The 25,247-nt window shown below is 43.7% G+C and overlaps 2 protein-coding genes across 4 annotated transcripts in view; both read right to left on the bottom strand.

The window, feature by feature from the left end:
• Positions 1–252: 252 nt before the first annotated feature.
• LOC110522638 (basic leucine zipper transcription factor, ATF-like) lies at positions 253–8,584 on the bottom strand. The gene is made up of 3 exons (XM_021601107.2): positions 8,239–8,584; positions 7,105–7,209; positions 253–1,907 (listed from the first exon to the last, which is right to left on the bottom strand). Exons 1-3 carry the CDS (start codon positions 8,305–8,307, stop codon positions 1,665–1,667), a joined length of 417 nt encoding a protein of 138 aa, XP_021456782.1. The 5' UTR covers positions 8,308–8,584; the 3' UTR covers positions 253–1,664.
• Positions 8,585–16,880: 8,296 nt separating this feature from the next.
• Positions 16,881–25,247, bottom strand: part of LOC110522639 (jun dimerization protein 2) — a 34,380-nt gene continuing 26,013 nt past the window's right edge. For 2 of the 3 annotated variants that reach the window (XM_021601110.2, XM_021601109.2), the window contains exons 3-5: positions 19,597–19,824; positions 19,077–19,181; positions 16,881–18,195 (exon numbers count right to left, since the gene is read on the bottom strand). In XM_021601110.2, coding sequence (XP_021456785.1) covers positions 17,992–18,195; positions 19,077–19,181; positions 19,597–19,815 — 528 coding nt within the window. In that variant the 5' untranslated portion in view covers positions 19,816–19,824 and the 3' untranslated portion in view covers positions 16,881–17,991. Of the gene's footprint in view, positions 18,196–19,076; positions 19,182–19,596; positions 19,825–20,795; positions 21,081–25,247 lie in introns of those variants that run through there. The other variant, XM_036976352.1, reaches the window with a different exon arrangement.

Raw genomic sequence — 25,247 nt, forward strand, 5'->3', positions numbered from 1 at the left:
ACAACATTCAAAGAAATTAATTAAAAAAATACAAGCACTATACTACTGATGGTAAACTAAACTTGTATTTATTTTATTTATTTATTTTATTTCACCTTTATTATGTCCTGTCTCAGTACCAGTCTATAAGATAATCACTTATATCAGAGCATACAATGCATACTGTTCCTTAACAAGGCTTACCCTTAATTACTTATAGGTACACGACTCCACCTTGTGACCATTAAATAAGAGTCTTTTTTTTTTTTCTCCAAAAAACGAATTCAAGATGATTCGAACGGTAGACTCTTGAGTCAACAAAGTTATTTTCAAACTGTTTCACTTTAGGCAGAATGTACACGTATTCAAATCAGACTAGAAAAGCAGCTGTTTTGTGAGAAAAATAGTAAAATAATGTACACATCATTGAGTAATCCAAGCTATTTCCAACGCTCCAATCAGTCATGTGCAATAGTGGTAGTCGTGAACATGAGAAATGCACACAAAAAAAAAACTAAAGGCTGGGATGATACCAGTATTGCGATATTTATTTCTATGGCAAAGAAGGAAAACACGAACCAGATCAGATTCTTTGGTCCTTTAAAAACCTGCTGTATGGAACATATGTTGTGATATAGCCTGGTACTAAACCTGCTGTATGGAACATATGTTGTCATATAGCCTGGTACTAAACCTGCTGTATGGAACATATGTTGTGATATAGCCTGGTACTAAACCTGCTGTATGGAACATATGTTGTGATATAGCCTGGTACTAAACCTGCTGTATGGAACATATGTTGTGATATAGCCTGGTACTAAACCTGCTGTATGGAACATATGTTGTGATATAGCCTGGTACTAAACCTGCTGTATGGAACATATGTTGTGATATAGCCTGGTACTAAACCTGCTGTATGGAACATATGTTGTGATATAGCCTGGTCCTAAACCTGCTTTATGGAACATAGGTTGTGATATAGCCTGGAAAATAACTACATGTGACTCTGGATGATAACATAGTGATGTTCGTTTCCAACATTAAGACTGTTTTTCTAAAGAAGTTAAATCTGCTTTGTGTTTTGTTCCCTTGCCACAATACTAACAAGTATCTTCGTGATACTAGTATCGTCCCAGTCCTGGCGGCAAAGCGTTGTAATAGTATATAATATAAATTACTTGAAACGTAAACACGGAATCCTTTCATTGTTGTATAAATGTCAATAGTACAATAAAAAAAATCATTCAATCATGCTGGTTTTATGTCCTGTAGATGTTGACTATTGGCATAGTCAAGGTCTTGATTCTATGGTCGAGTCATACATTTGAAATTACCATCTAGGTGCCTTTACACAATTCTGATCTTTTGTCATTAATTATTTTTTTGACCAATCAGACATTTTGACAATAATTGGGCAAAAGATCAGAATTTGGCTGCCTGTGTAAAAGAAGCCTTTGTCATCTTTTAATATCAGAAAATTGTTGATCTGATGCAAAGACATCATTCATGAGTGCCGTCTGTTCCCGTTGAAACAAAAAAAAAACATTCATTAACTTCATCTTGTTCAAGTGTAGCCTCTTGACCTGGTTTAGCGAGGCTAGTTCAAGTGGCTCTCTTCACCCACTATATCCAGGTCAGTAAACCTCTCCCGCTTCTCTTCAGCACCCCCTGGTGGTCGGTGGTGATCAGTGCTGGAAGTGCGACACAGCGATGCTGTGCTGGTGGTGGAAGACATTGCTCCCGTGATGGTGGGGGGAGACGGAGTGATGATGGGGGGAGTAGATGAGGTCAGGGGTCATCTGGGGGGGCAGGCCAGTGCAGAGAGGCTCATGGGTAGTCAGGACAGAGGAGAGATACTTGGCTTCTTCTTTGAGTTTCTTCACCTCCTTCCTCAGAGCCGCGTTCTCCTTCTCCAGGTTCTCACTTTCCTGAAGCAAAAGGAACCAATCAGTCAATGAAATGTACTAAAGGCCCTTTTACATCACTAGGTATTACAAAGTGCTTTACAGTAACCCAGCCTGCTTTACAGTAACCCAGCCTGCTTTACAGTAACTCAGCCTGCTTTACAGTAACCCAGCCTGATTTACAGTAACCCAGCCTGCTTTACAGTAACTCAGCCTGCTTTACAGTAACTCAGCCTGCTTTACAGTAACTTAGCCTGATTTACAGTAACCCAGCCTGCTTTACAGTAACTTAGCCTGCTTTACAGTAACCCAGCCTGCTTTACAGTAACCCAGCCTGCTTTACAGTAACTCAGCCTGATTTACAGTAACCCAGCCTGCTTTACAGTAACTCAGCCTGCTTTACAGTAACTTAGCCTGCTTTACAGTAACCCAGCCTGCTTTACAGTAACTTAGCCTGCTTTACAGTAACCCAGCCTGCTTTACAGTAACCCAGCCTGCTTTACAGTAACTCAGCCTGCTTTACAGTAACTCAGCCTGCTTTACAGTAACTTAGCCTGCTTTACAGTAACCCAGCCTGCTTTACAGTAACTCAGCCTGCTTTATAGTAACTCAGCCTGCTTTACAGTAACTCAGCCTGATTTACAGTAACCCAGCCTGCTTTACAGTAACTCAGCCTGCTTTACAGTAACTCAGCCTGCTTTACAGTAACCCAGCCTGCTTTACAGTAACCCAGCCTGCTTTACAGTAACTTAGCCTGCTTTACAGTAACCCAGCCTGCTTTACAGTAACTCAGCCTGATTTACAGTAACCCAGCCTAGACCCCAAAGAGCAAGCTGCAGCAGGAACTAGACTCAGGCCCATTTCTTCTTTGGAATCAGTCAAACTTGAATCAATAAATGAATGAAGCTAATGACCTCATAATCAAATGGCCGCAACTGAAATTTCAGTATGAATTCTTCTCAGTACAGTGAAAGTACACAATGCAACTGTTTTGCGGCTCTGCTATGCTGAATACCAATGACCTGTATGGTTCGACCATGGGTTACCCGGGTTACAACTCAGGCCAACAAGTCATCATCCGTCTCTCTAACTTCAGCTTTGGTGGGAAGAATAATACAAAAGAAAAATCCACCACCCCCCCCCCCCCCCCCCCCCCCCGGCTGCTGTCGTTCATTTGTTCGTTCAAATAATCTTCACATCTTTTTTTTTTTTTTTTTGTGCAGAAAGGCGTTGTTCTTCTGAACTCCATCATCAGATCTGGTTAGATTTCAGAGTCAATGACCTTTGTGAAAACCCAGTATGTGGGTGGTGCTGTGGTGGTGGTTGTTAGATCCAGTCTAAGTCATTATTCTATGTAAAACACCTGATCTAGTTCTGAGAGACGGCTTATTCACCAGCACAGGCTTCCTCACAGAGCGTATTAGGGAGGATGGACCAATGATGGCTCAGCTCAGGCTTCCTCGCAGAGCATATTAGGGAGGATGGACCAATGATGGCTCAGCTCAGGCTTCCTCGCAGAGCATATTAGGGAGGATGGACCAATGATGGCTCAGCACAGGCTTCCTCACAGAGCGTATTAGGGAGGATGGACCAATGATGGCTCAGCTCAGGCTTCCTCGCAGAGCATATTAGGGAGGATGGACCAAAGATGGCTCAGCTCAGGCTTCCTCGCAGAGCGTATTAGAGAGGATGGACCAATGATGGCTCAGCACAGGCTTCCTCACAGAGCGTGTTAGGGAGGATGGACCAATGATGGCTCAGCTCAGGCTTCCTCGCAGAGCGTATTAGAGAAGATGGACCAATGATGGCTCAGCACAGGCTTCCTCACAGAGCGTGTTAGGGAGGATGGACCAATGATGGCTCAGCACAGGCTTCCTCACAGAGCGTGTTAGGGAGGATGGACCAATGATGGCTCAGCACAGGCTTCCTCACAGAGCGTATTAGGGAGGATGGACCAATGATGGCTCAGCACAGGCTTCCTCACAGAGCGTATTAGGGAGGATGGACCAATGATGGCTCAGCACAGGCTTCCTTACAGAGCGTATTAGGGAGGATGGACCAATGATGGCTCAGCACAGGCCTCCTTGCAGAGCGTGTTAGGCTAAGCATATTTTGTGGTTTTATGGGTTTTGTCAACTCGTTTGACAAACAGGAAGTTGAATTTTCCCTCACTGTGACATGTTTCCTGTTTCCTGAGTAGTAGTCTCTCTCACTCTCTCCTGTGTAAATGAGGTTTAGTAGTAAACCGTGGGCAGGAGGGGAGAGAACGGCTGTCATTTCTGGTAAAGGACCCGTGTCAGTGGGTTGTTGGCCTTAAGTGACGTGAGCACTGGGGTTTACCCAGGCCTGTCTCTGACAGGAAGGCCACACTGCGCAACACTCTCTATCTTCCCTCCTCTAACCCAGGCCTGTCTCTGACAGGAAGGCCACACTGCGCAACACTCTCTATCTTCCCTCCTCTAACCCTGGCCTTTTCTGTCTAACTTGTTTTGTTTCCCGACATCTCTGGGAGTAAAAGGCCATCATCATCCCACGAACACGCAGAGCTCATGTCTGACAGCCTGATCATCTGACCCTGTGCAGGCCCACACTGTAATGGAACATCTACACATGTACCCGAGGAACCTCAGAGGAAAAAGACAACAGAGAAAAAAAATACAATGTTGAATTGTTGTAGATTAATAAAATTGTCTTTCTAAAACAACTGGAGAAAAAAAAAAACGATGTCCTACCGGCATTCTATTAAATACAGATATTTTCTCCAGAGTTTGAGATGTCTTCTAGTAGCTCTAAATACATAGATTTTCATTTTGACACCATAGACCTTATGAAGAAAGCATCCTCAGCAGAACTGCATGGTGTCCCCATTAATAAACTCTACTCTCTTCAGCAACACTAACCGCTAAGACTAAAATGTATTTGTAGCTTCTACCAACGGAAATAGGTGTTCTTTACTAGACTCTGCCAAGCGATAGAAGTGAAAGTCAATGACTAAAAGCTAGCCAGTCAATGAACAGAGCGGGACGTTGAAATGAAAGTGATTGTGTGCTTTTCACTTTGACTATTACCTGAAATATCTCCAGTCACGTGTTGTATTACTGCTGCTACTGTGCATCCCAAATAACACAGTATTCCTCTTTGAAGTGCACTACTTTTTGACCAGACCCCTGGTATAAAGTAGTGCACTACGTAGGGAATAGGGTGCCATTTATTACCAACGGATATTAACATTCAGTGTAATGATCATTAGTGCTGGTCAGTGGGTTTCTGACGCCCACGTGTGTTAATGAATACTCAGTATCGCAGCAATCCCACACAGGCAGAGATATGGCCACGTTTGTATCCCAAATGCACCCTATTCTCTATTTAGTGCACCAGGGCTCATATAGGTATCACAATCAGAAGTAGGTCACTATATAGGGAATATGGTGCCATTTGGGATGAACCCTAAGTGATGAGCCCACCAGAAGCCATGATGACACACCACATGGTCCATCAGCGCTTTGTCAATATCATCTCACACTGACCAACACAGACCAACACAGATTAACATCAACCAACACTGACCAACACTGACCAACACCAACCAACACCGACCAACACAGATTAACATCAACCAACACTGACCAACACTGACCAACACAGATTAACATCAACCAACACTGACCAACACCAACCAACACCGACCAACACCGACCAACACCAACCAACACAGACCAACACCAACCAACACCAACCAACACCGACCAACACTGACCAACACCGACCAACACCGACCAACACTGACCAACACAGACCAACACAGACCAACACAGACCAACACAGACCAGCATCGACCAACACCGACCAACACAGACCAACACTGACCAACACAGACCAACACAGACCAACACAGACCAACACCGACCAACACAGACCAACACAGACCAGCACAGACCAACATCGACCAACACAGACCAACACCGACCAACACCGACCAACATCGACCAACACAGACCAACACCGACCAACACAGACCAACACAGACCAACACAGACCAACACCGACCAACACCGACCAACACTGACCAACACTGACCAACACAGACCAACACTGACCAACACAGACCAACACAGACCAACACAGACCAACACAGACCAACACCGACCAACACAGACCAACACAGACCAACACCGACCAACACAGACCAACACAGACCAACACAGACCAACACCGACCAACACTGACCAACACTGACCAACACAGACCAACACCGACCAAGACCGACCAACACAGACCAACACTGACCAACACAGACCAACACCAACCAACACAGATTTCCAACAACACAGCTTTTTCTTTATAACCTTATCATAGTGGATCACTGGGGAAAGGACTTGAAGGACTTGAAAATAAAGCTTTGCTGAGTTCCCCCGGCCTAATAAATCAATAATCAGTAAATCAATAATCAGTCTGGGTGTCTGATTACTACATAACCAGTCTGTTCCTGACTTGTGGTAGCCTGAGTGCCAGTCTGTTTGTGCTATCATGCCCGTAGTAGCCTGAGTGCCAGTCTGTTTGTGCTATCATGCCTGTAGGAGCCTGAGTGCCAGTCTGTTTGTGCTATCATGCCTGTAGTAGCCTGAGTGCCAGTCTGTTTGGGCTATCACGCCCAGTCCTTGCTTGGCTTGACAATGAGCAATGGAGTTGGCAACAGATCTGGGACCAGGCTATAGAAGGAGACAACAGATCTGGGACCAGACTATAGAAGGAGACAACAGATCTGGGGCCAGGCTATAGAAGGAGACAACAGATCTGGGACCAGGCTATAGAAGGAGACAACAGATCTGGGACCAGGCTAGACTTTTAGAGGTTATAAATCGTCTTTTGGGGTGACCTGCCAAAGTTTGCAACTTCACCATGCCGGATTTGGGAACACTGCATGTGTGGAGTCTGTATTTATTTCATTCAGGCCACAACCGACTCACTGCTAGTTTGACAAGTCCAGTCGTACTGGATATGGTGCCACACATTTGGCCTGGTGTATTGCATTGTGGGTAGTCATCCTAACTCATAGCCAGACATGGTGCACGCCTCAGTGTATTGCATTATGGGTAGTCATCCTAACTCATAGCCAGACATGGTGCACGCCTCAGTGTATTGCATTGTGGGTAGTCATCCTAACTCATAGCCAGACATGGTGCACGCCTCAGTGTATTGCATTGTGGGTAGTCGTCCTCACCAGGTGTAGACTGTCTGCCTTCTGGGTCTGTCTCATCCTGCTCTTCTGGGCAGCGATACGGTTCTTCTCTCTTCTCATTACTTTCTTTATGTTGTCTGAGGAGCCCTGGGGAGAGACACGGGGCAGTCATCTTCCTGACAGGATGCTAACTGTTGTTCACACTAACTAACTAACTAACTAACTAACTAACTGACTGACTGACTAACTGACTGACTGACTGACTAACTAACTGACTGACTAACTAACTAACTAAATAACTAACTGACTGACTAACTGACTCACTCACTCACTCACTCACTCACTCACTCACTCACTAACTCACTAACTAACTAACTAACTAACTAACTAACTAACTAACTAACTGACTAACTAACTAACTAACTAACTAACTTACACAAATGGGTGGAATATTAGGTTTCATTCTAGTATACAGTAGATATTGTAGATTGGACATGTATTACTATGTTTAGACAGTTCTAGGATGAGACATCTCTTCGGTGCATGACTTGACTGACGCAGCATTTCTACATAGCTGAGTTATTCTGATACCATGACAACTGAAGTATTCAGGACATGAAACCAGGCGTGATCTGAGACCACCCCGACCCGACCCAACCCAACCCAACGATGCAATATTGCAATGTTAAGTCTATCAGCTCTTCCTTTCATCGAACGGCCTTGATTCCCAGAACACACCTGAATTTACAAACGACTGTCGTCAAGGAAACTCCTCATTGTTGTCATGCACGAATCTACATTTCAGCATGATTCTACGTTTGTACATGATTCTAAATTTCTGCTTAATTCTACATTTCAACCTAAAGCAATATACTACGGAAGAAAGACGTCCTAAATGCCCAGTGGTAAACGATCATCCAGACCCGCCGAAGCATGTCATTCAACGAGCCATTGAGAGATGACAGTTGAAAGTGACCAGAGTAAAGACAAGACGAGTGATAACCGCATGCAGAGCATAACGATAGAGTACGATTGGGATGATTACTACTCCTCGACAATACGTTACTGACTATACGTGACTATAATGCCCCACGTCCCAATGATAACACTTCATAACTAAATAAAGGCTAGAAAGAGAGAGAGAAGGTAATAAATAGTAAAAAGAGATGTCCTTACCCGCCTGCTGCCCGCTGGCGAAGGAGACTTGGTGTAACTGGAGTCATCGCTGTCAGAGCCGTGAGCCATAGCCAACCACGTTGCCCCAAACCCTGTGCCTCTCACCACTTCTGCTTTTTATGTGTGTGTGTGTCGCTGTGTGTGTGTTCAGCAGAGTGTGCTAAGCTGTCGCTGTGTGTCTGTGTGTGTTCAGACAGAGTGTGCTAAGCTGTCGCTCTGTGTGTGTGTTCAGACAGTGTGCTAAGCTGAACCTGGTTGGTCGCTTAATGAGAAAGAACTTCTCTCTCTCACTCTCTCTATTCTCACGCTCTCTCTCTACCGCTCTCTATATATACCTCTCTCTCTCTCTCTCTCTCTCTCTCTCGCTCTACCTCTCTCTCTATATATATACCTCTCTCTCTATATATACACCTCTCTCTCTCTCTCTCTCTCTATACCTCTCTCTCTCTACCTCTCTCTATATATATACCTCTCTCTCTCTCTCTTCCTTCCTACCTTCCTTCCTTCCTCTCTCTCTCTCTGTCTCTCTCTCTCTCTCTATACCTCTCTATCTCCCGCCTGCCCTCCTTCCTTCCTCTCTATCTCTCTCTCTCTCACACACACACACACACACACACACACACACACTGTGTCTGCCTAATTATCAGCCAGCGTCTGTTGTGGTTTCTGGTAAAAAAATATATATATATATATAAAAAAAACTGGGTTATTGACGCCAGACTGGAAGTCACATGACCCTTGGAAAGTTTGCACCTATAGGGGCATATCTACTACCAAGCAAACCCCCACAGGAAGTCCATTCTTCTGTTTACAAAGGGGAATACATCATATTATCAGTAAATGGACTGATATTAGCCTGTCTGGAATATTAGAAGGTAGAACGCTAGAATGAGACACTTACCAGTGGAGGCTGCTGAGGGGAGGACGGCTCATAATAATGGCTGGAACCAAGCGAATGGAATGGCATCAAACACACGGAAACCATGGAAACCATGTGTTTGATACCATTCCGCTGATTCCACTCCAGCCATTACCACGAGCCCGTCCTCCCCAATTATTGGTGCCACCGACCACCTGTGACATTTAAACACAGTGTCATAGATCGGGATGGTGATTTATGAAATGACAATAACAGCAATTCAATTGACCAGGAATTTGAAGAAATCGAATTGTTCCATGTTAGATACAAATATTTATCCCTGGTCCCAGATCTGTGTTGTGCTCTTGTACACTCCAGCGTGGAGCACAAAACTGATCTGGGACCAGGATAAATATTTGTAAATATAAATCAATATAAGCACAGATCTGACAGCAGCCTAACACATACTGGCTTTAAGAAGAAGAAGGATGGACAGTCTGATTACCTGCTAACAGAGCATCGACGACAGTGTAGTTTAGACACACACTTACCATGCATGACTGGGTCGTCACACATTTTTGCACATAGCTTTGGGGTTTCCTCCAGCCTACTCGACTCCTAGCTCAGCAGCCACTTCACCAGCTGTAGGGGGATAGTCACAAGGTGGTGAACCTTGGAGTTTCCACAGGCCTACACGACTCCTATCTCAGCAGCCACTTCACCAGCTGTAGGGGAATAGTCACAAGGGGGGTGAGACCTAGCATGCATTCCAAACGACACCCTATTTTCCATTTATAGTGCCACTACGTTTGACCAGGGCCCCTATGGACTCTATGAACCTCGGTCAAAAGTAGTGCACTATAAAAGGAATAGGGTGCCAGTTTTGGAGATGAGACCCAGCCAACCATCCAGGTATGTACGAGGAGAACTAGTGGGGCTCCCCACATCCCTTCCCCCCCCCCCAAAAAAAACTCCTCTCTGCTTTACTGTAATGGGCGATGTGTAAGGTAACCAACTGGAAGCCATGTAGATTCTTAAGTCAGGAAATTTTGGGGGGCAAATTTCAGATATTTTTTTATTTCAACATGTACCGTTTCTATGATCAGAGTACAGACTACATTGGTAAATACTGGAATGTGTGTGTGTGTGTGTGTGTGTGTGTGTGTGTGTGTGTGTGTGTGTGTGTGTGTGTGTGTGTGTGTGTGTGTGTGTGTGTGTGTGTGTGTGTGTGTTTTTGAGCTTGCTGTTACTGTGTATTTCATCAGAACGCTACAATACTGTATGTTCTACTGTCCTTTAGTCTGGTACACATGGCAACATGTAACCTGCTCTTCATAATGTGTCCACCATTTTGAAGTTATAGCATGCTGTTGTTTTAGGTTGTTGTTGATTTTTCACATGGTGGCATTTGATGGCTTGAAAAGAGAGAAGTGACCAGGGCCGATAGGGACCAGGGCCGATAGTGACCAGGGCCGATAGTGACCAGGGCCGATAGTGACCAGGGCCGAGAGGGACCAGGGCCGATAGTGACCAGGGCCGAGAGGGACCAGGGCCGATAGTGACCAGGGCCGAGAGGGACCAGGGCCGATAGTGACCAGGGCCGATAGGGACCAGGGCCAATAGTGACAGTGGTACTGCACTATATGGAATGGGTCAGGCCCCTGGTTGGTGTTGTATTGAAACGGAACGTTTTTAAAGGGGAATGGAAACCCGGGCAGTGCTATTCGGGATCCTTGGGACGTCAATACCTGAAACCCTACCCTTACCCTAACCATAACTTACCCTAACCATAACTTACCCTAACCATAACTTACCCTAACCATAACTTACCCTAACCATAACTTAACCCTAACCATAACTTACCCTAACCATAACTTACCCTAATCATAACTTAACCCTAACCATAACTTACCCTAACCATAACTTAACCCTAACCATAACTTACCCTAACCATAACTTACCCTAACCATAACTTAACCCTAACCATAACTTACCCTAACCATAACTTAACCCTAACCATAACTTAACCCTAACCATAACTTACCCTAACCATACCTTACCCTAACCATAACATACCCTAACCATAACTTACCCTAACCATAACTTAACCCTAACCATAATTTAACCCTAGCCATAACTTACCCTAACCATAACTTAACCCTAACCATAATTTACCCTAACCATAACTTAACCCTAACCATAACTTAACCCTAACCATAACTTAACCCTAAACATAACTTACCCTAACTTAACCCTAAACATAACTTACCCTAACCATAACTTAACCTAACCATAACTTAACCCTAACCATAACTTAACACTAACCATAACTTACCCTAACCATAACTTACCCTAACCATAACCTACCCTAACCATAACTTACCCTAACCATAATTTAACCCTAACCATAACTTACCCTAACCATAACTTACCCTAACCATAACTTACCCTAACCATAATTTAACCCTAACCATAACTTACCCTAACCATAACTTACCCTAACCATAACTTAACCCTAACCCTAGTATGGACCATGAACACCAGCTAATCGCCATATTGGCATTGTTTCATCTCTGATGCCTTTTTTTTAAACCAAACAACTGCCATTTACACAACTTCCTAATGAAGATAGAGTATAACTCATTTTTGGATAGTAAGACAGAACTCTGCAGGCTATCTCTGCAGTAGATTGCAACTCCGCCCAATTGGCAGTTCTATCTAGCCAGAAAATGTTAGGGATGGAAATTTCAGGGTTTTTGGTGGTCTTCCTAAGCCAGGATTCCGACATGGCTAGGACATCCGGATTGGTGGAGTGTGCTAAAGCAGTGAATAAAACAAACTTAGGGAGGAGGCTTCTAATGTTAACATGCATGAAACCAAGGCTTTTACAGTTGCAGAAGACAACAAATGAGAGAGCCTGGGGGATGGGAGTGGAGGTAGACACTGCAGGGCCTGGATTAACCTCTACATCACCAGAGGAACAGAGGAGGAGTAGGATAAGGGTACGGCACAATGCTATACGAACTGGTTGTCTAGAGCGTTCGGAACAGAGAGTAAAAGGAGCAGGTTTCTGGGCACGGTAGAATATATTCAAGGCATAATGTACAGACAAAGGTATGGTAGGATGTGAATACAGTGGAGGTAAACCTACGCATCGAGTGACGATGAGAGAGATATTGTCTCTAGACACATAATTTAAAGCAGGTGAGGTCACCGCATGTGTGGGAGGTGGAACTAAAGGATTAACTAAGGCATGTTGAGCCTTTCTTGGCCTGTGGATGAGTTTTACTCTAGCTTCAACATAAGTGAAAACAGTAATTGGTGGTTGTTTTGGTGAGTTTATCATCCATACAATGTAAAGCAGTTATAATAATGCTGTGATATATTTCTTCGATAAAAATACATTATTATTTTTTCTTTATTTAACCATGATTTAACTAGGCAAGTCATTAAATGGTCTATTGAGCTATAAGCCCAACTCTTATGGAAGTTATGGCAATTCGAATGGTAGACTATGATGATGTTGAATGTATTTGTACAGAGTACACAAATGTGGAAAGATTAATCAAAGAGATAATAATTGTTTAAAAACTATGTGGATTAATGTGGGACATACTCTTTCAAAATCTCGGAAGGAACTTCTTATTTAATAAACATTTATTTACTTGGCATTTCGGTAGAAATATTTAAATAACAGAACAAACAAACGCCAACGCGTTACGGTAAGTTACTGGCTTTCATCCGGGCATCTGAATGTCCACATGGGGAGGGGCTATAAACCACCTTTGGGATGGTTCAATAACCAATCAAAAAACATGTTGTGATATTCAACTCCCTACGAGGTTTGGATACTTAATTGCACCCACCTGGTGTCCCAGGTTTAAATCAGGCCTTGATTAGAGGGGAACAATTGGGGAGAAAAGCAGCAAAATTGGCTTCGAGGTCCAGAGTTGAGTTTGAGGGATATAGACGATCATCCACCAAACCAACAAATAGAAGTCTTTACCTGGTCAACGGTCAAATAGCGCCCCCTTTTGGACATTTTAAGTAATTCTAAGTAATTCTGATTTCTAAACCTTCATTCCAGTAGGAGGCAATATATATATATAGATACGGTAGAAAAGGTCCGTGTGAACGCTGTCTTTCCATAAAAAAAACGTTATTTCAGTAGTTTAAAAACGTTTATTTCAGTAGTTTAATGAGCTGAAAAACAGAAAACAATGACAGTTATCCACCAAACTAGTCACATTGGTAAGGATGGCTGCACCGGACCAGGTCGGAAAATAAACGTTTCACACACAGCTCCATTTACTCCATTTACTATTTACACGTTCAAACTCGAAGAAATAATAAATATTTTTCCCCCCGTTTAAAAGCTAAAAAAGACTGGGTCCCGCTGTATTGCTCAGGCTGCACTACAGCGTCTATTCACAGGCGCGATCCCACTACTGAGCGGCACGGGGGCTTTGGCCTGCTCCGTTTCCGACCTGGGCCGGTGCACCCCTCCTTAGACGACCTGGTGGTCCCGGGCTCCCCCAGGAGCACCATATCGATACCGAACTTAGTGCGGACACCCGATCGGCATAGTCCACTGGAGCTCAGAACTCCTGAGCTCAAACGATCCGCCAGCCTAAGCCTCCCAGCAACTTGGATTACAGGCGCACGCCACTGCGCCCGGCGAGAGAACAGAGGATTTTTAGGGTATTTCAAGTTAAATTCGTGACGTCACACAATTCGTCACATGACTTCCTGTGTGGTCTCTGGCGCCGTCCTGTGATTATAAAATTGTTTGCAATTGTCATTTCGACTACAGCACGCACATATTCCTTATTTCATGGTTATTTGAATTCTATTCTTACTTGAAAAGTCAATAAATATGTCCTGGTTATTTCATGGACTGTAAATGAATAAAGAAATATGATACAGAGATTTATAACCCTAGGCAGACAGACTTTTAATAGATACCATGTTGGATTTCTGACTACATCTGGTGGTTATAGCCTTAACTCATGCCCACAGGTTCACACTAAATCCATGAGTTTAGTTCACTTTTACATGATTAAACACGTTTTCAGTATAAATTGTTTTCAACTGTAGTGTCCTTGCTCAGCTCCTGTTATGTTTGCACTTCAGGCAATATTCAGATAAATTGGAAAGAATGACCTACCCAGCAGTGAATCATCCATCTGGAATCAAGCCTACAAGGACAGGACACACACTCAACTGAACCAAATGTGTACACATTCTCTTACTACAGAGCACCACTAGCGGAGAATCTAATTGCAGAGAGTTCCGTGTTTTGTCTGAACATGTCCCCTTCTTTTCCTGTAAACATCACGTAATGTTCCACATAGGGTTGAAAAATTACGTTAACTTTGCCAAAATTCCTAGGTTTTCAATAAATCCTGTTTGGAGGAGTCTATAAAGGGCTGGACATATGAAACCAAGCCATTCTTCAGTAAAAAGGCTTGAAGGACTTTATCATTCTGTTTTTAACGTAACATTTGTAGCACATTTGTACACTTTGACATAATAAAGTGAGAGTGTTTATTTAAGTAGAGCTTTTCATTATGTCTCAAAATGCTTTACATCCTACAGGGTCACACACCTCTTCAGCACCGTAGAGGTAGAGACTGTGGTCCCAAACGGCACACCCTAGACGTGTCCCAAACGGCACCCTGTTCCTTATATATAGTGCACTACTTTTGACCAGTGACCCATGAGCTCGCTGTATTGCTCAGGCTGGACTACAGCGTATATTCACGGGCGCGATCCCACTACTGAGCGGCGCGGTGACTTTGGCCTGCTCACTTTCCGACCTGGGCCGGTGCACCCCTCCTTAGACGACCTGGTGGTCACCGGCTCCCCCAGGTCAGACACCTTGTGGTGAATAGGATGGGACACATCCTGTGCCAGTTATGATTGTAACTGTCTGTTATCTCACATGGGAAACTTTAGCTCCGGCTCAGCCTGCTCTTGAAGGCAGGCTGAATGCCAGTGAGGCCCAGGAGGAAGAGCTAGGAGCCAGGCTGATGAGGCTGAGAGTCAGGCTGATGACTAAGGCTGAGTGCCAGGATATTGACTAAGGTTGAGAGCCAGGCTGATGACTAAGGCAGAGAGCCAGAATGATGAGTAAGGCAGAGAGCCAGGCTGATGAGTAAGGCAGAGAGCCAGGCTGATGACTAAGGCTGAGAGCCAGGATATTGACTAAGGTTGAGAGTCAGGCTATTGTCTAAGGTTGAGAGCCAGGCTGATGACTAAGGCTAAGAGCCAGGATATTGACTAAGGTTGAGAGCCAGGCTGATGACTAAGGCTAAGAGCCAGGATATTGACTAAGGTTGAGAGCCAGGCTGATGACTAAGGCTGAGAGCCAGGATATTGACTAAGGTTGAGAGCCAGGCTGATGACTAAGGCTGAGAGCCAGGATATTGACTAAGGTTGAGAGCCAGGCTGATGACTAAGGCTGAGAGCCAGGATATTGACTAAGGTTGAGAGCCAGGCTGATGACTAAGGCTAAGAGCCAGGCTGATGACTGAGGCAGAGGGCCAGGCTGATGACTAAGCCTGAGAGCCAGGATATTGACTAAGGCTGAGAGCCTGGCTGATGACTAAGGTAGAGAGTCAGGCTGATGACTAAGGCAGAGAGCCAGGCTGATGACTAAGGTAGAGAGCCAGGCTGATGCCTAAGGTAGAGAGCCAGGCTGATGACTAAGGCTGAGATCCAGGTTGATGAGTAAGGCAGAGAGCCAGGCTGATGACTAAGGCTGAGATCCAGGTTGATGAGTAAGGCAGAGAGCCAGGCTGATGCCTAAGGTAGAGAGCCAGGCTGATGACTAAGGCTGAGATCCAGGTTGATGAGTAAGGCAGAGAGCCAGGCTGATGCCTAAGGTAAGTGTGTGTTTCATGTCGTTGGTGGGGATCTTAATTTAACGATAAGACTCAAAGGGCCAGTTTCCCGGCCACAGATTAAGCCTAGATGCAGACTAAAAAGCATTCTCAATGAAGAATCTCCATTGAACTACATTCTTAGTCCAGGATTAGACATAATCTATATCCGGGAAACTGGCCCATAGACATTCACTGATGCTAGTTGGTGCATTACAAGCATTGCACAATGCAATGAAATAAAATATTGATACACAGATCATTATCTATCAACATCACTCTCATCATCTATCAACATCACTCTCATCAGTCTTCCAGCAAACTGACACACTGTGTTGTATCCATCAGACTGACCAGAGGTGGCCTTCTCAGCTTCACTAGGACTCGATGACACATACACAGGACACTTCAACCCTGAAATCACCCTGGTCTACGCTCAAGTCTTCACCAACAGCTACAGGTACTGCCTTATACTGTGAACATCGACATCAATAGTAACCAAATTGTCCAAAAAGCCGTATGTAGATGTTTTACAAGGGAGGGCGCAAACTGAGGTGAGCCAAAATACCAATAATGTCAATAATAGTATCCCAATAGTGGTAACAGTTTCCCAATAGTGGTAACAGTATCCCAATAGTGGTAACAGTATCCCAATAGTGGTAACAGTATCCCAATAGTATGCCAGTCAGTTATTGGGTAAACCACCATCGTTTGGGCATCCCTGTGCCTTCTTCAGGGTGATGTCATGAATGCTTGAACCAGACAAACTACGCCACTCGCGCAACCAATGACAATTAGAGAGGGGCGTGTCATCGTGAATGGTCTGACAACCACGCGCTGCCAGACATTGCGATAGTAGTACCGTCATGCAAATAGATCAAGAAATGAAAGTCGTAACGTAGTTTGACAAATATAATTTATATATGAGGGGGGGGGGGGGGGTAAGAAAGTCATACATAAGTCATTGAGAGATATTGCCCAGCTGTTAACTGAACAATTCTTCTTTTCACAGCTGCTAAACAGCGTAATTATTCATATAGAAAAATAGAACTGGACAGACTGACAGACAGATGTACAAATGCTAAATCACATCAAGTGATTAGAATGCAGAACATTTCACAATAATACATGTCATTTATATATATATATATAAAGCGGTATAAAATAAGCACATTGCAAGACAAGACATTGACGTAACAATGCCTTTTTTTTTTATATATAAACAGGAGTGTAAACATTATTTCGTATAGTTTTATATGTGCTTTTATTCATGACGCCAGCGTCACCACAAATCGGATCAACCGGAATACTGCCGTCGTCAAGGCAGACGATTTTTCCTTTTTAGCATTGTAAATATAGAATACAAAAACAACTGTTTTGTTCCAACTTTAGTATAAACTGAATGTATGTAATGGACAGATCCTAGAATATTACTACAGCTGTATATTTAAAGGTGGTATACAGAACGCTGGCTGGTTACACCTGTGTATCTCTACCGTTGTACAGGTTTAGAGTATCAAAAACAACAGCCCCTTTGTTTTGTCTCAGTGCTGATAAGTGCCGGTAACAGAGAGCATTAGAATGATTGACCTTAGTGTTTCCCGTTCAACATTACAGTTTCCACTTTATACCTTCTTCTATGTTGTCCTTTGTTGTAGAATGATGGTTGGATGCAGTGAGTAAAACTGAGGGCACTTGACTGGGTTTCAGAACAAACAGCACCTATTGTGATGCAGAGAGAACAGGGTTGGGCGTAAGGCAGAGCGCCAGGCTGATGACTAAAGGCTGGGAACCCGGCTGATGACTAGGGTAGGGTTCCCTCTTCCCTCAGAGCCCACTCAGGTAACATTACCAAGGTGTTACCGAGGCAACGGAACAACAAAAAACGGCAGTTGATTTTAGAATTTTTCCAAAATGGCCACCATTCATGATGATGATGATGACAGTTGTTTTTTTTGTTGGCGGATCTATCTTTCCCCGACCTTCGGTTTCTTGTTTCCCCCTGTGGTTTCATTTGGATGCGGTCAGCTTTTCGGCAGCCAGGTGTTCTAGCAGGGGGTTGGCCTCGCTCTCGGGGGTCTTGACGCTGTCGGTGCGGACGATGCAGGTGGGGCGGTGGAGGTTGAGCATCACCATTAACTGCTGTCTCTCCATCCTCAACTCCTCAATCTGGGACTTCAGGTCAGTGTTCACCACCTCCAAACGCTCCGACTCCTACAGGGAGGACAGAGGGGGTACACTGTTAAGCCATTTATTTAGCCAGGCGAGTCAAGGAGACTTTCTCTTTTACAATAACCACTTGAGGTCCCACTTTAAACAAACTAGAACATTAAAACTTTACAGAGTATTCATAATGTCTTCATAAACACTATATAGATGCTTTACAGAGACTTCATAAACACTATATAGATGCTTTACAGAGTATTCATAATGTCTTCATAAACACTATATAGATGCTTTACAGAGTATTCATAATGTCTTCATAAACACTATATAGATGCTTTACAGAGCATTCATAAGGTCTTCATAAACACTATATAGATGCTTTACAGAGCATTCATAATGTCTTCATAAACACTATATAGATGCTTTACAGAGCATTCATAATGTCTTCATAAACACTATATAGATGCTTTACAGAGTATTCATAAGGTCTGCATAAACACTATATAGATGCTTTACAGAGCATTCATAATGTCTTCATAAACACTATATAGATGCTTTACAGAGCATTGATAAGGTATTCATAAACACTATATAGATGCTTTACAGAGCATTGATAAGGTATTCATAAACACTATATAGATGCTTTACAGAGCATTCATAAGGTCTTCATAAACACTATATAGATGCTTTACAGAGCATTCATAATGTCTTCATAAACACTATATAGATGCTTTACAGAGTATTCATAATGTCTTCATAAACACTATATAGATGCTTTACAGAGTATTCATAAACACTATATAAACGCTTCACAGCTCATTCATGTCTTTATACTATCTAGTCCATCTTCTACAGCCAATTTGCAAAGAACATCCCAGGTATAAATAAAGAACTCTTGCCGCCATTTTGAAAAAGAAAACGCGACTGACCCTTTGGAGGAAGTCCGTTCTCTCCTTCTTCCTGTTCCGACATCGTGCTGCTGCCACTTTGTTCTTATCTCTCCTCCGTCTCCTCCGCTCATCGTCCTCGTCCATCTGCAGGGAGAAGAGGTGTTGTGATGGGGGACCTTTCCATGGCCTGTATATCATTAAAACATTGTGATGACAACCGTGGGCTATATCTTTCCTGTATGTTTTAATCCTGGGGGTTTTCCATACTGTTTTATTGTGAACTGCACATAACTGTGCCTCAGTTTGACACATGTGATTGCCATCTTGGAGGCAAAAGTGAAGAGTTGAAGAGAGCCCAGATTGAAAATGGTTAAATTGTGTAACATCTAAACTACTTCTCACATTGCCCACTTGGTGGAGCTAAAACTTAGTAGGCTGGTCCAGTTTTCAACAGACCACCATACATATAAAAAAAACAGAACTCAAAATGATTAACATCCACCTCACGCTCTTCTTCCCCTCCATCTCCCTCCCCACCAGTCTACCCCTCCCTCCTCACCTCTCCCTTGATAGCAGTGAGCGGCCTCTTGCCCAGCCGTCCCAGGAAATGCAGCGGTGACAACATGGCGCCCAGGTTCCTGAAGTCCTGTGCAAGTTTGAGCTGATCGGTGAGTGTAGTGGCAGAGATGCCCGCCAGTGGGCCCAGGCTGGGCAAGGAGCCGGCCGTCAGGGAGGGGTCAAGGATCTGGCCGGGCATCATGTTAGACCCAGCCACCATACACCACAGCTACGGAGGGAGAGAGGAAGAGGGGGAGAGAGGAGGAGATGGAAGGTCATTGATTGTAAGGTCCAGCTACTTTATTGTCCATTGCTGCAGGGTCTTCTGACGTGCCTTATTCATGTCCCTGTGTCCGTCTCCTTTCCCTCATAGTTCTCTAAAGCTATTTTCTCATATCCTCGACAGACAGCTTTAACAGAATTGACAAACTGGATTTTGCTAAATTCTACTCTGGAATGTTCATCTACATTTTTAAGTAGGCTCCATGTTCAGGCTCCATGTTCAGGCTGTGGCTATGATTCATCATGCATTGCATACCAACAGTATTTATTTTAATTTTAATGATTGCGGGCAATTTTCAAGAGTTTGCATTGAGAAGTCCTGTGGTCAATCAAAGAAAAATGAAAGGAAGAGAGAGAGAGAGAGAGAGAGAGAGAGAGAGAGAGAGAAACAGAGCCTGTACAGACCAGGCCTAGAGGAAGTGACTGCAGAATTAATATATTTATGTAATGACTGTTAGAACCAAGACTGTGCTGATGGCCAAACAGAAAACAAAAATGTTGCTCATGGAACAGTGCAACAGATCGGATTCGTGGTTAGGAGGAGAGGGACGGTACAGGACACAAACTTGATCTGGCGATGAAGTGCGTTCTTTCAGCCAAGACGTGCATTATGAGCAGAGTATGTGTCAGTATGTGATGAAGAGAACTAAGAGCAAGAGAGGGAGTGCGTGATGTAGTGTCCACAACTAAAGAATCATTGTGGAATCTGAACAGACACATCCTGAACGCAGCACGATGATGTACTTACTACATGTACATGCTAACAGAAAGGTGGCTAGCTAGCTATGTGTGTCAACGTAGCAAAGTATTTATAAACAACAAAAATCTTATATCTTAATTAAAGTTTAGTTCATTTTCATTCTATTATCTATACAATAGGCCATCATTGATTCTGGCCCAATAGGTCTGGTATATTACCTCTGTCCTGGAGCTTTCTGTTTTGATAGGGTTATACCCTGGCTAGAGTAATCCGAAGGGTGTTTGGCATCCCCGGCGTTTCTGTAAGCGCTGAGAGGGTTTTCTCCGCTGCTGGCCTGCTCTACAGATGCCGTCGCCTGAACCTGAAGACACAGGCTCTGGCCGAACTCGTGTTTCTAAAAATGAATTTAAAAGGCACTGTAGATGGAGGCTGTATAAGGCATTTTTAGTTTAATTTTGTATTTAATTCTAAGTAACTTAATACGACAAAATGTTGTTTAAATGCTGAGTGCTTTATGTCCCAACCAACCTAGTGTGATGCACTTCCAAATGCATGTCTTTGTAGGTTATTGCCTTGAAATAATAGAATGAATTTATCTGTCTATCTGACCTACTTAGAGTGTTTATATGCTGTTTAATATGACATGCAGCCCATTTGAAATGACGAGCACAACTTAGTCACCTCTTCCTGTTGTTTTTTTTAAATAATTAAAATCATATGGTTTGGTTTCAATACTTGGAGCGGCAGTTTTTCTTCCTGTGAGCGCTGAACGGTTTTTAGCGGTTGGAAAGGACGTGGAGCGCCCGAGCTGCACACCGCTTCATGAGAGCGATGAGCGGGATTTCCTCGACCTCTCAACTCAAACACTCTGATTGTGAGATGAGCAGGACAGGACAGCTGACCAACTGACTGCCTGCTGCCGGTGGGGCTGACCAGCTGACTGTTCATGTGTCCCAACTGGCACCCTATTCCATATATAGTGCACTACTTTTGACCAGGGACAGTAGTCAAGAGTAGTGGACTATAGAGAATAGGGTGTCAGTTGGGACACACCCATGTTCCTGACTGACTACACTGCTGGGCTGGGTTCCTTTCTTAGGAAAATAATCGGCACCTTTTATTACAAAAGCCAGAAAGAGCGAGAGAGAGAGAAAGAGAGAAGAGAGAGAGAGAGAGAGAGAGAGAGAGAGAGAGAGAGAGAGAGAGAGAGAGCGAGAGAGAGAGAGAGAGAGAGAGCAAAATAGAGAGAGAACGAGAGGCAGAAGAGGTTACAAAAAAACAAGAAGACCTGTCATGTAAGCCCTATTCTAGGTGACTCCACCCAGCCAAGAGCTGGTCTCACAGCGTTGTGTGTTTGGACTGAGTGAAGGAGGGAGAGACCGAGAGAGGGAGTTACTGTCGGAAAAAATGGACTGAGACCAAGATGGCACAGTTTACCGATTACACATTCTCTGATTCCTCCTCTCAGGAGATTATGAATTAATAAATATTTTGTAAGTGTATAGATACCTAGCCAGGGCTACACACCTAGCCAGGCCTACAGCAGGGCTAAACACCTAGCCAGGCCTACAGCAGGGCTAAACACCTAGCCAGGCCTACAGCAGGGCTAAACACCTAGCCAGGCCTAAAGACATCTCCCTCCTGTTTTTAGCTGTTGGTCATATTAGCATTGCTAGAAGTATTGTATATTAGGGATGCACGATATAAATCGGTGAACATATCAAATGGCAACATCGGTATCGGTCAAAAATCTAGTTTAACGCCAATGTTCAAGCTACCTATATAACGTAGGTAACGCCATGTAAAATGTTGCGCTACACGTGCAACACAGCATTCCTAACCTGGCCCACAATGTCTGCTGTGTGGATCGAGCAGTCAACAAGTCCAGCAGTCATTTGAAAGAGTGAGAACATTTCAGAGAGACAACTCAACGGCGTAATCCCATTAAAGCCAAGATAATGGAATTCATTGCCCTTGACGATCAACCGTTCTCTGTCGTGGGTGATGTTGGCTTTTCGCCGACTGGTCGAGCACCGGTACACACTACCAAGGGGGCTTTTTTTCAGATGTTGCCCTACAGGAGTTACACAGTAATAGCGTCACTGCTATTAGCTTCACGACATACATACTATGGGATGCTGTTTGGGTCATTGCGTGTCAAAAAAAGATGATACGGTAGCACTGTCAAAGCTGTACAAAAAAGGCTGCAAACAACGGCCACGAACGATGTGTTTACAATACCGCGTTGGTAATAAAGCATGATTTATAAGAAATCCCGATATGTCCACATCACCACATCCACATCACCAACAAACTATCAAGGTCCAAACATACCAAGACAGTCGTGAAGAGGGCACGACAAAACCTTTTCCCCCTCAGGAAACTGGCATGGGTCCCCAGATCCTCAAAAGGTTCTACAGCTGCACCATCGAGAGCATCCTGACCGGTTGCATCACTGCCTGGTATGGCAACTGCTTGGCATCTGACCTCAACTAACCTGTACCCCTGCACACTGACTCGGTACCGGTGCCCCCTGTATATAGCCTCGATATTCTTATTCTTATTGTGTTACTTTTTATTATTACTTTTTATTTTATTCTACTTGGTAAATATTTTTTTCAACTCTTCTTGACCTGCACTGTTTGTTAAGGGCTTGTAAGTAAGCATTTCACGGTAAAGGTCTACACTTGTTGTATTCGGCGCATGTGACTAATAAAGTTTGATTTGATTATTTGTTTGACCGCAACTTCTGGGGTAGCTAGCTTTAGCTTAGTACCTCGCCAGCACCAATACAACCAGCCTGAAAACAATGTCCAGTAGAAACAGCAGTCATTTTCACTATTCTTAGCAATGTATTAGCTAGGTTGCCACTTGTTGTTCGCCTATTGAAATTGAAAAATAAATAGCTAGGCAACTACTTAACCCTGTTGCCCAAAGCTGACGTTATAAGCAGCCAGATCGCTTCATCTGGCTTTTGAGGCTCGACTGTACCGGGTTGTGTTGTGAAGCTAGCCACAATAAGGATTAGGCACAATAGTGGAATATTGCGGTTTGCCTTCAAAATAAAAGCATGTCATTGACAGTGATGCAAATTAAATACAAAGAGTAGAATTATACAATACTTTTATTTTGAAGATTAACCGCAAAGTCCACTATTGTGGCTTATCCTTATTGTGGCTAGCTTCACAAAGATGGGTCCAACAACCATTAATCAAATAAGAACTGTCTTGTAAATTAGGGTTATTTTAGATGATGACACCTAGCTATATAGCTAGTTAGCTTACTCTAGCTACTGAAACAGATTATGTTGTGTTATTTGACATGTCAAATAGTGTTTTGACGTGTATCTTTTTCGACACGCAAAGACAAACGGCATTGGATAGAAATCCTGGTTGAGAATGAAACAAATGAACAACGAAAAAGCACAGCAAGTAAGTGAAAGAAACATGTTTTGATTATGTTTTACTGGTAATGGAGACATGCGTAAATGCCCACAAAATAACTTTTTGATCAGTGTGGTGTGTAAGAACAAATTCTTATTTACAATGACAGCGCAGAAGACGACGGGCCAAATGTGCGCCGCCCTATGGGACTCCCAATCACGGCCGGACGTGATACAGCCTGGATTCGAACCATGGACTGTAGTGACGCCTCTTGCACTGAGATGCAGTGCCTTAGACCGCTGTGTCCATGTGTGTGGTGTGTGTGTGTGTGTGTGTCCATGTGTGTGTGTGTGTGTGTGTGTGTGTGTTAACTATTTAACTGTACTAGAATCGGTATCGGGGTTTTTTGGCAGGGAAAATATTGGATATCGGTATCGGGCCAAAATATAATATTGGAGCATCGCTATTTATTTTTTGTATATAATAGTAATATTAGTAGTATAGTATAAGTAGTGTTGTGTGCTTCATTAATTGGCTAGCTAGTTAGTGTCTTCAAATTCTCCAGTCTGTCATTCTACTCTTTTTTCCCTGCCGACGATAAACTACGAAAGAAGTGGGTGAACAACATCCGACGAGACAACTTCACCGTCAGCAAAAGCTCCGAGGTCTGTGGCAGGCATTTTCTTCCCGACGGCGTGTCGGAGCCTACTCCGGGAGGGCTACGTCGTCTGAGAAAGGGAGCTGAGCCACTTCTGTTCCAATGGAACAATTAGGTTATTCAGTCACGGGGAATCCCATCCCTACGCTAAACAGGCTATGGGCTGATTCACATAGGAGACATGAGATAAGATTATACAAATCTCTACAACCTGAATCTACAGAGGAGCTGCATTGGCCGGAGTGTGTCAGAGCACAGACTGAACTAGCATACAGCAGAACAACTCCTTACAACTATAAAAACTACACAAGAAACTCCTACCAACTATAAAAACATTAAAACTAGATCCAGATGTTTATCAAACTGATCAACACGACTGATGTTTCACTCTGTCTGCAGAGTTTGGAGGTTTGAGGAAAAATACCAAAAATATCCACTGCTAGATCAAAGACCTTTCCAACAACGAACACACAGTTAAGACCCGAGAACCCCCCCCCCCCTCCCCCCTCAGAGACATTTCTTGCTGTGAACACCCTCGATTGTTTGACACGTGAAACAATTAAGAACCCCCCCCCCCCAGAAGCAAGTAGTGGTTGCTAAAAGCCAGAGGGTGAAAAGGGGCTTTACCA

The sequence above is a fragment of the Oncorhynchus mykiss genome, chromosome 4, assembly GCF_013265735.2.
Source record: "Oncorhynchus mykiss isolate Arlee chromosome 4, USDA_OmykA_1.1, whole genome shotgun sequence".
Lineage (NCBI taxonomy): Eukaryota > Metazoa > Chordata > Actinopteri > Salmoniformes > Salmonidae > Oncorhynchus > Oncorhynchus mykiss.

Coding starts and splice junctions, on each gene's coding strand:
- LOC110522638 (XM_021601107.2), bottom strand. CDS start 8,307: ATGGCTCACGGCTCTGACAGCGATGACTCCAGTTACACCAAGTCTCCT. Junction 7,210..8,238: donor CGCCAGCGGGCAGCAGGCGG/GTAAGGACATCT, acceptor GTCTCTCCCCAG/GGCTCCTCAGACAACATAAA. Junction 1,908..7,104: donor AGGCAGACAGTCTACACCTG/GTGAGGACGACT, acceptor CTTTTGCTTCAG/GAAAGTGAGAACCTGGAGAA.